This window comes from Schistocerca gregaria, chromosome 8 (assembly GCF_023897955.1).
Source record: "Schistocerca gregaria isolate iqSchGreg1 chromosome 8, iqSchGreg1.2, whole genome shotgun sequence".
Lineage (NCBI taxonomy): Eukaryota > Metazoa > Arthropoda > Insecta > Orthoptera > Acrididae > Schistocerca > Schistocerca gregaria.
Genome location: NC_064927.1, coordinates 76,975,227 through 76,986,471, shown reverse-complemented (window position 1 = coordinate 76,986,471; position 11,245 = coordinate 76,975,227). Strand labels below are relative to the sequence as shown.

Here is an 11,245-nt window from a genome sequence, read left to right as displayed (position 1 = left end):
ATGATATTTTGAATTATAGCTATATGAAGGGGCTGTAAATGTGGTTCAGATACCTGTAAACGTAACGAGGTTAGAATCCGTATTCCATTTTTTGTTTTTATTGGCTTCTATCCGTACTCTAAACATCTAAGTCTGACAGTACTTCATGTTAATTTGTGTTATGGTTCTCAACACCACACTATCAGTATTTTCACACTTGATCCTTTGACACAATTTTAAAGCCAAAGGAAGAACATCAATAAAACCTACTCCTGTCTTGTTGGGATGAAATTTTCTCTGTGAAGCAAGCTTCTATTTCCTATATCTTCTAACAGCTTAGGCATAATCGTTATAAATATTAATAATACCATTTGACGTACCTTTTTGTCAGCTGTGTTACTGAAAGATCCTGACAAATAATCGCCTATACAGGCGACAAACATATTTCCTGGTTGTATTGACACAGTTCACTTCTTACTTGCTACTTCTGACAGTATAACATCGCGTAAATCCCGGAAGTAGCAAAAATCGCACAGCACTGGTGGCGTGTGGATAAATACAAGTTGTAAAATCGTTAACTGCGATTCTCAAGTGCGACAATCACAGTGAAGAATCGTAGTTACAGAAAGTAGCATTCACTAAAATCACTGATATCGTAAAATCGCAGATTAGCCCATTCCTAGGCGGTAGGTATGAAATATAAAGGAAAAAAGAAAGAAATACGCACTGGTCCCAACTGCATCTAGATTTCTCGAACTGTCGATCTGTGTCGACGATTTGTTGCCACATATTAGATCAGATTTACTTTCATTCCAATTGATCCGTAGTGAGGAGCACCTCCAGGAAGTAGAAGGGTCTGGTCAGTAAATGACTGTGCAAACCCCAATGTGTAAAATTTCTAATTCCTTAAATTATTGTAATCGTACTTTGAACCTGTTTGGCTGCAATAATTGTATTATTATTAAAAACTCACGCCATAGATTTTACTCCTACTCTGGAGGATAGGGATCACTGGCAGGGAGGGACTACGATACATCTTTGAAACCAGGCTACGACTTTTGTTCGAATAATCGAGCAAAAATTGAGAAATTGTGTCGTCTGCTGGTATGTTGAATGTAATGTGTTAAGATCTTCAGCAAGTGATAAGTCGAAAAATGGCTTCAGGACCACTGAAAAAGGTGCGGTACTTACGTTAAAAAGTTATGTTGCTTGTTAAAAATACCAATAAAATAGGAATGCTTCAGGAAATCTGCATATCAGTAGTGTAATTTTAGTTTAAGCTTAGGGGCGCACATGCGAATCACTACGTTCGAATTGGTGTTTTATTTCTTGCAGAATACAATTACATTTTCTTACAGGCAACAGGATTGACTGGGTTGGCAGTTGCCGTAAATCCTCATCATACACTAGGCGTCCTTTATGGTAAGATACTTAGGGCTCTGCAGAAAATGCCTGAAGACGCCGCTTATAGAAAGTACACGCAAGAAATAGTCATGGAACGAGCACGCATCGTAAAGACAGTAAGATATTTTTTAACGTACACTAATGCAACTGTGTCTTCTATTCTGAATTCCTTTATCTATAGAAAAATGTCTTGTCATTTAAATTGATTATTCTCATAATCTAACTTGTATCCAGATATTAACTCTTAAGTCGTGGCCAAACTCCATGCTTGACGTCACCCACAAAACAAATATCACATATGTGTGAAACAGAATATGTATGCACAAATGGCAGCCTAATAAATATAAAACAAAAACTTTTTCAATTTCTTATTAATTCATAATTAATTTTTGCAATGATGGAAGAGACCAGCGTGATGTGAAGAGAGAAAATAAGTCATCTGTTTCATATAGGCAGAAATGCTGCATATTTGATTGGTATTAGCTGATCAATATAGTGGCATCATCACTGATACCATCCCAGTCATCCAGTCTTTTGATTTCAGCTAATGTAATGCATTTGAGATATATTAGATTCTTTCTGAAAGATGGTGATATCTCCAAATGGTAAAAGTTTTTTCTATACAGGCAGCTTCATTCTTGAGTAAATTAGTCTGTTGCTTGTCTTGATCAGCTAGTTCTGGCCTAGTAGCTGTGGTTAGGTGATACCTATGAAACATCCAACGTACAGTATGGTTATATATATTAAATGTGTGTGTGCGGTGGGGGGGGGGGGGGGGGGGGGGGGGGCACGCGCTGTCAGAAGTCTGTCTTGAAGGTCCTGCAGGAGTGACATGTAGAGGGGTGAAGAACAGCTTTAGGTTCTTTGTATAGTACTGTTTCTAGAAGTTTTTGTAAGTAGGCTCTTTGGGATAATTTACATCATCTTAGAGTCAACTGATTGAGTATTTCAACATTCTGCTCCTTGTGAGTCAAACTTGTGACCATTCATGTTGCCCTCATTTGCAAACATTCAGTATCTCCTGTTAGTCCTATGTGGTATGGTGTCTCACATGCCATCATTAATATTTTTAGGTGGGTTCCTTAAGCGATTTGTAAGCACTCTCCTTTGTAGACTGTTCCCATTATCTTACCAATAAAATGAAGTCTGCCACATTGTTACCCATAGCTGAGCATATTTGATCACTCCATTTCCCATCCCAACTAATTATTACACCCAGTTATTTGTATTAGTTGACTGATTCAAGTTGTAACCTGTTGATGATGTAGTCATAGGGTACTACTACTGTGCTGCGAAGAGCACAATTTTACATTTCTGAACATTTAGAATAAGTTGCCAAATTCACACTAATTAGAAATCTTACCAAGATCTGACTGGATATTTGTGCAGTTTATCCAGACAATAGTTCTTTATAGGTAACTGTATTACATGCCAAAAATCTGAGGTTACTCTTAGTAGTATTTGAAAGGTCATTAATGTTCAATATTAACAGCGTGGGTTCCAACACGCTTGTGGTAAGTTATGTAGTGGCCAACATCCCCCCCCCCCCCCTTTCCTGGCATTTTTTTTTTTTTTTTTTTGTATTTTATCTATATGTACATAATTCACATCAAAATAATCATCAGAGACTTGTTCATTATTAAGCGGACATGACATCGTGGCAGTTTTGGGTGGGAGTGCTTAGAGCTATGGCTGCATGAGACACCAGTAGAGGTCACGCTTGAGCTATTACTGCGACAGTGCCAACCACAGCAAACACTTGCACTGTAGTCACTAGGAAATGCTCTGTGTACTCCAGTTTGTTTTTGTTGTGAATTGCTTGGTTTCTTCTTTCTTTTTTTTCCCTAAATGAGTGAAGAGAGGGATTTAAATGCAACTGTAACCACAATAAAAGGAATCAGTGATCCATATGATTGTTATGTCAGGTCTGCTATCAAGGAACCACAGAATGTGGACATTGGATGGCAGCCCTTCAGACATAGCAAGTTCTCATTTGTGTACAGTCACAGCTGACTGCCACAATATGCTGTCCACATAATATCTAATATAAGTTTTCTGAATTGACCTCACGGTTCTTTCTGATGACAGTGTATAAACTGTAGCACGTCAGGCTGTACTGTAGATCAATCTGTTATCCACTACCTTCATTCAACACTCACATTTGTTGAATTCAGCAGCTGGCAATGTAGTTGTAGTCTTCCAACCTAATAGCCAATCGGTGAAGGAAAATTGGGGAACAAAATCGTGCAGTCAGATTTTATCAGAGTGGTCCTGAATAACATGCATAAAATACTGGCTGGTGGGGCATTTGAAGGTCACTTTTTATATTTTTGTTGAATAAATCAAAATTCATTACTTGTTGCACAAATATTTCACTTTACAGAATTAATCTACATTAAATTTCCTATTCTTTTGTGTAAACCTGATTGTTTGTATGTTGCAGGGAGTAGGAAAATTAAAGATCATTAAAAATGCTTTCTGAAAAATATAATCATCATTTGACTGTACATCACATTTTATTTCACAATCTAGATTTTAGACTTGGCAAATTATCAAATGATAAAATTTTTATAAATCAATAGACTTAAGTAGAACCCAACTCATTGTGAAAACATATATTTTCTATTATATAAACCAATTTTGTCAAAATAAATGACAACATCTGTGAAATATGCTAATTTACTGGCAGTTAGCATGACTGAGTTGATATGGTTGCAGGTGACAAAATGACAGGTTTTAAACTTTGCTACACTGACAAAAAACACAATGTAGCAAAGTTTAAAACTTGTGATTTGCTTAGCTATTTTTCCATAGCCATATCAATTGAGTTGTGCTAGTTGTCTGTAAATTAGCATATTACACAAATGTTCTCATATTTGGTTTATGTAACTGAAGATACACGTTTTGATGACGTCTTGGGTTCTACTCAAGTCTAATGATTAACAGTACTTGTAACGCTTGGTAATGGCCTAAGGCCGAAATCTAGATTGTGTAATAAAATCTGTTGTACAGTCACATGACAGTTATATGTTTCAGAAAGTTTCACATGACTGTAGCTCCATACAAAAGTAAAATTATTAATTAAAACATTGTTTTAATGGTATAAAATTAATGCAGAAGATCTGTACGAAGGTGTAAATTGTGTTCCGGGGTATAACAGGGTGAAAGGTTGGGGGGGTGGGGGGGTTGTGTGGAGTAGAAGTGAGAGAGAAGGTAGTTTACTGGTATGTGTTCATGTACTTTCCTCCTTGACAAGTCTGCAATCGAGCAGGTAATTCCCCACTTTATCTAGCCCACCACATCACAAGAAGCAACTACAGGGCATCTCGCAAAGTTATGCTGCTCTTCCACAGCATGCCTTTTGTATCACTTGTGACGCAGTTCGCAAAGATGTCCAACGATGTTGATTTTCCACAAAATCTGTTAACACTACAGGAACTGCTAATAACACTAACACAGGTGCACATGGACAGAATCTATGTAAATCTCTGCACACTGTTCTACACTGCTAAAGGGCAAATTGGTTCTTAGTCATCTTGTCTGGCAGCTGTAGTGGTCTTTCAGGAAATGCAATTTCAACAGTAAGATTGCTGCTGGATTTTCAAATTGGAGGCAGACTATACCTCCCCAGCATTTCCTGACCAGTTCTCGTATGTGAGTAGATGAAATAACTTGACTGAGTATTTATATAGTGGAGCTATTTTCAGTTTATTAAATGAGTACTTTTTGCAGGTGTTTTATGTAAAATACTTTCCTGTAAACAATGGCTGCACAGTATTCTTGTAAGTTTGACACTGTCAGGGGCGTATATAGTGTTGATGGGAAACAGTTTGGAGCGTAAGTGTGACACCTTGCTGATGCTTATCAGTGGCAGCATGCCTGTATTGTTAGGCTATGTAACTGTGTTGTAGTCAGTTGATTGCGATTTGAAGATCAAAAAGTCACTGCACTTTCTCATCATTAAATGCTTACTGGTAGCCTGCATACATCTTTTCTATTCAGTAATTGCCGGTATTGTAGAGTGGGCTTCACTGAGTGGAGTCACATACCACATTTGTAGTATATCTTTCAAGATAGCTGTGAGTATGAATGATGGAATGAGATCAATTGCAATCAAGTCTAGAACAGTAATCTCTTTTAATGCATTGCTTATGTTGAAACATGATAATCTAGAACACCTGGGCAACCTACTTCTGTTGTAGAGGGATGTAATTTAAGCCTCTGGATCTCTTCAGACTATGGGAGAGTTGAGGCTGGAGTGATGTATTGTATATCCCTCGTGATATGAAAAGTATTCCAGCCACTGATAGTGGAGAGAGTGAAATACATATTGACAGCATGTTACACTTGTGACAGGCTCTTCAGTGTGGTAAACAGTTGTCAGCTCCAACTGTTCAGTTTTATTATATAATCATTCACTTAACAAAAACAAAAAAAAACAACTCACATAATAAAGTAAAAATAACTGCTAGATATAAACACAAGCTCGGTGAAGTTATTTTGTCTGGCCACTTTAAAGGACTGGACAGGAAATGCTGGGAAGATGTAGTCTGTCTATAAAATGAGAAGCGAGGAGCACTTCTGCTGGTAGATGCTACCTTCCCTGGAAGAACACTAAAGCAGCTGTACAGAATGTCTAGGAATTCATTCCCTCTCCAGCAGTGTAGGACAGAGCACAGAGACCTGCAAATATTCTATCCATATGCCTGCCTGTATTAGTATTATCAGTAACTCATATCGGCATCCTACATAATTTTAATGCATTTCGTAGAAAATAAACATCCCTGGGCATGTCTGCGCACTGTGACACCAGTAGTGCTTAAGTCGTACAGTGGAAGGTTGGCATAACTTTGAGTCATACCCTGTAGCTTCTTTTTGTGATTATGTGGGGTAGATAGTGGGGGATTGTGTGCTTGATCTTAAATTTACAAACCTCTGAATGAGGGAAGTGCATGGATACAATCCAGTGACATAAGTTCCTTCTCACTTCTGCCCTACACATCTCTATATAATCCCTTAACATGGCTCCACTGCAGTTAGGTGTGGAACACACATTTAATATTTGTTTGTAGGCCACTTAATTTAAAGATAAACATTAATTTTATACCATTCATATAATTTGTGATTTTTCCATCTCCTTCAATGAGGGAATTTAATCCTAGAGGAAAAATGTATAGGACTTTTTTTAAAATTTAATTTAGTTTAATTTTGTGTTAGAAAAGAATTCCACCAGGAGACACAGTTTGAGTTATTCGAGAAAATCAACCTTTTGGTCTTAGCTGACTGGGCTATAACCTACATCTACATCGATACTCTGCAAATCAAATTTAAGTGCCCGGCAGAGGGTTCATTGAATGACCTTCAGAATTCTTTTATTCCAATCTTGTATAGCATACAGAAAGAACAAACACCTATATCTTTCCTTACAGGCTCTGATTTCCCTTATTTTAACATGGTGGTTGTTTCTCCCTATGTAGGTTGGTGTCAACAAAATATTTTCGCATTCAGAGGAGAAAGTTGGTGATTGGAATTTCGTGAGAAGGTTCCTCTGCAACAAAAAATGCCTTTGTTTTAATGATGTCCACTCCAAATCCTGTATCATTTCAGTGACAATCTCTCTCTCTCTCTCTCTCTCTCTCTCTCTCTCTCTCTCTCTCTCTCTCTCTCTCTCTCTCCCCCCCCCTCCCTTCCTCCCTCTTCTAATTTACAATAATAGAAAATGTCCTGCCCTTCTTTGAACTTTTTTGATGTACTCCTTCAATCCTATCTGGCAAGGATGCCAACTGCACACAGCAGTATTCTAAAAGATGAAGGACAAGGGTAATGTAGGCAGTCTCCTTAGTAGGTCTGTTGCATTTTCTAAGTGACCTGCCAATAAAACGCAGTCTTTGGTTAGCCTCGCCCACAACATTTTCTGTGTGTTCCTTCCGATTTAAGTTGTTCATAATTGTAATTCCTAGGTATTTATTTGAATTTACGGCCTTTAGATTTGACTGATTTATCGTGTAACCAAAGTTTAATGGATTCCTTTTAGCAGTCCTGTGGATGACCTCACACATTTCGCTATGTAGAATCAAGTGCCAATTTTCTCACAATACAGATATCTTTTCTAAGTCATTTTGCAATTTGTTTTGATCTTCTGATGACATTTAGTTGATAAATGACAGCATCATCTGCAAACAACCTAAGACAGCTGTTTAGATTGTCTCCCAAATCATTTATGTAGATAAGGGACAGCAAAGGGCCTATGACACTACCTTGGGAAATGCCAGAAATCACTTCTGTTTAGACCTCCAGCTACTCTACAGACCAGTCTGTTGTCACAGCCATTGTTTTTGGGGGTGGCAGGGACAACTGTCACTCGAGTTCACTTCAGTGGGGCACACCTGCCTGAAGTTACTTGTACTTCTGTTGTCACTTTCCAAGATAACACTCTGTGCACTCTCCCTATCTGGCAAACCTTAATCTGGTCGCATTTTTTATAGCCCATATAATTATACTTTTATTAATAATTATTGGTGTGGTACCAAGTCAAATGCTTTTTGGAAGTTGAGAAATCCTGCAGCCATCTGACTGACTTAATCCATAGGTTTTTGTGTCATGAGGCAAGTGCGTATCAGTGTTTTTGGAATCAATGTTGGTTGGCTTAGAGGAGGACATTCTTTTAGGAGTACTACATTGTGTTTTATCTCTGAATGGCTTCTAGGGCTTTATATCAGGTTGATGCCAATGAGGTAGGACAGGCGTTTTGTGGGTCACTTCTGCTACCCTTCTTACGGATGGGTGTGATGTTCTTTCATACCATCACTGGGCACTTTTTTTTCTCCAAGGGACTTAAGGTATGTTCTGGTTATAATGGGGACTAACTTGGGTACAAATTCTGTATAGAAGTTTCAGGGATTCCATTGGGCTGAGGAACCTTGTTTAATTTTAGCAGTTCCAGCTGTTTCTCAACACCATTGACATTAATATCTAAGTCACTCATTTTAGCAGTGGTGTAAGCAGTAAATGAGAAGTAAATTGGAGCTGTACATTTGTAGATTCCTTAGTGAAGGAGTATTTAAAAACTGAATTCAGCATTTCTGTTTTAAAAACTACTATCAGTTATGGATTTGGATCACTGATTGCTGTTATTTTGAAAGTCTCTATTAATCACAATTAGTTGGCTTTTGTGATGGTTCAGTTTTATTTTACTGTGACTAGTTGCAGGATGTCTAACAACTCATCAGGTAGAACACACTTTTAATGATTGAACTGTTGAGGGAGTCATTTCTTTCCACATGACAACCCCCACAATGCTTCAATCAATCATTAAAAGGGTGTTCCATCTGAAGAGTTGCTGAGTGGCTTGAAAACACTCGCGGGAAAATAAAAATTGAACCATCACAAAAGACAACTGCTTCAGCTATTTCTGAAAAATCTTTATTTCTACTTGTGCTTTACTGTCCCCAGTTTCTGTGTCATGAATTTTGATGCCACTGACAGCCTTTGCATATGACCAGAATGTCTTTGTAAAGAGCTTTTGATAAGCTTTTCTGCTGTACTCATTGTAGGCTTCACTCAGTAATTCATTACACCCAAATGTGTTGTATGCAGTGTCTAGCCATAGCCCTAAGTTTTGTTTTACACTTATTGTGAAGAAGTTACTGTTTCTTTGCTTTTATTACAGTGACTTTGTACCATGGAAGGTCCCTCCCATCCCATCATTAATCGTTCTACTAAGTTCCTACCTATGCAGTGTGTAGTGAACTATTATTTTAAACTTCATAGTTCTTCTACATGCTCTCTAGAGAAAATACGTAATCACAATAATCCATATAATGTTCCACTACAATAAGGAAACATGTTACATGCATGTGTCCTTTTTGTAAAGGTCCAAAATATCTTGTGCATGTTTTGTTTGATAAAGATTTGTGACACTACAGTACCCATTCACATATACATACCTGTCAGCAAGTTAGCTGATGTCATAAGTAATGCACTGTTTAGTAATACCTCAATGCTAGTCTTGCCTTTGGTAGGGGCAGGGTTCAAATTCCTGTCATGGCAGCCTCATTTAAATTTTCTGCTGTTTACCTAAATTGCTTAAAGTGAATGACAGTGTCCTTGGAAAGGAACTGCAGATTTCCTTGATCAGAGAAGTCCTAATCTTTGTCCTGTCTTCAACTGGCACATTGGCACACTAAGTGCTAAATGATTAACATCTTCTGTATTTTACAGATTAAGGTCTCTCAACTGATATATCAGACAAGCTAGGTTGTTTATTGTTTGAAGAGTGTTTGTCTTAACTTATTACTGATTTGTCAAGATGTTTAGTAGGAAAACGAAATGGTACTTAATCTGTATACAGTAACCATAGAGTGCACTATTTGTGCTTTCTTATGCTTGACTGAGAATAACATTAAAATTTGCTGCAACATGAGTGACTCCTTTGTAGCGGCTGTAATCCTTTAGTAGAAATCTGTGGAAAGCCTATTCTCTTGTGCCTTCATGATCAACTGTGGTAAATTGTAGATTGCACACAAACATTTTTGCAAAGTCATGGCAAAGCTCAAATGGTTTAGATGCACTCTCTCAGTGCCTGTGTGAGCCTTTTGCTTAAATAAACTAAGGTATAGTAAACTACTTGTTCATGTTCCAACTCCAAATCTCTTTCCCCTATACTTGAAGTCTCCTGTTAATTGTTCATTGCCCTCTTTAACCTCACCAACTCTCTTCTTACCTCTGTGTGTCATTTTTAAAATGGTTTTCACACTCCATTTTGTCACTTTTTCTCTCTCCTTACTATTTGATCATAATAATATTTTCATAATATGCAAGGAGTTGTTAATCAACGTTTAATATTTGTAACTATGGACAAATCTGTAACTGAACATGCATTTGTTTCCAGACACCAAATGTTCAGGACATTGAGAAGAAAATAAACTGTGGGCAGGTGGAGGAACTTATAATCCAGGCTGAGAACGAACTGACTCTAGCACGTAAAATGCTGGGGTGGAAACCGTGGGAGCCTCTGATGACAGAACCACCACCAGACCAGTGGAAGTGGCCACCAACCAAGTAGTGTGGTATTCATCTTGTGTAGCAAGTACTTTAATGTTAATAAAAGGCCATAATATTTTCAACCAAATTGTGTGTGATGATTGTTGTCAACTGAAACCTGTTATTCCTTTGAGATTTCATATTTCAGGCAGTTACATAATGTAATTCAAAATAGGCTTGTGTTTGCCTGGATGAACATGGTACTTACAGATTTAAGTTGGAACAATACATAAAGGCCACCAGACACCTATAGCTGAGACATGTGTGGCACACACACACACACACACACACACACACACACACACACACACACACACACACACACGTACAGTATCTGCACTAGCTTTTGAACTCTTTCTGTAGTAAGATACGCACCCAGCTGCAGCCACAGAGGATTGACAGTTGATTATCAATAGCAGTTGCCTGGGGAGATAGAGGTGGAGAGTGGATAGAGGACACACACGGTGATAAAGAGGATGGCAGGTCTTGGCTGCCTATTAACATGAGAGGTGGGGGGGGGGGGGGTGGCAGAAGGCAGGACACAATCTCAGAGGGATTGAGGATATGCTGGACAGTGAATTCCCACCTGCATAGTTTCAAGAAACTACTGCTAGAATGGAGTGTCCGAATGGCTCGCACAGGGAACCAGCTGTTTGTCATTTGTGTTGTGGTGTGCAGTGTATGTGGCAATTGGATAGTCACGTTTGCAGCCTTTCACAATTTAGCAGCGGGCATTCGTGCGAAGACACAGTTGGTTACTTACCATCCCCCGCACAGAATGCTGGAACGTAACTGCAGCGTAGCTGATGCATAACATGGC

The 11,245-nt window shown here is 38.3% G+C and overlaps 1 protein-coding gene across 1 annotated transcript; it reads left to right on the top strand.

Annotated features, from left to right (window-relative positions):
- The first annotated feature begins 808 nt into the window (after positions 1-808).
- LOC126284871 (NADH dehydrogenase [ubiquinone] 1 alpha subcomplex subunit 5) lies at positions 809-10,513 on the top strand. Its single transcript, XM_049984109.1, has 4 exons — positions 809-838; positions 960-1,157; positions 1,338-1,499; positions 10,274-10,513. The coding sequence occupies exons 2-4, from the start codon at positions 1,134-1,136 to the stop codon at positions 10,445-10,447; spliced, it is 360 nt and encodes a 119-aa protein (XP_049840066.1). The 5' UTR covers positions 809-838; positions 960-1,133; the 3' UTR covers positions 10,448-10,513.
- Positions 10,514-11,245: the final 732 nt, after the last annotated feature.

Excerpts from the sequence above, each read along its gene's own strand:
- LOC126284871 (XM_049984109.1), top strand. The coding sequence starts at position 1,134 with ATGGCTTCAGGACCACTGAAAAAG. Across the intron at positions 1,158-1,337 it reads CTTCAGGACCACTGAAAAAG|GCAACAGGATTGACTGGGTT; the intron begins GTGCGGTACTTA and ends ATTTTCTTACAG. Across the intron at positions 1,500-10,273 it reads GAGCACGCATCGTAAAGACA|ACACCAAATGTTCAGGACAT; the intron begins GTAAGATATTTT and ends ATTTGTTTCCAG.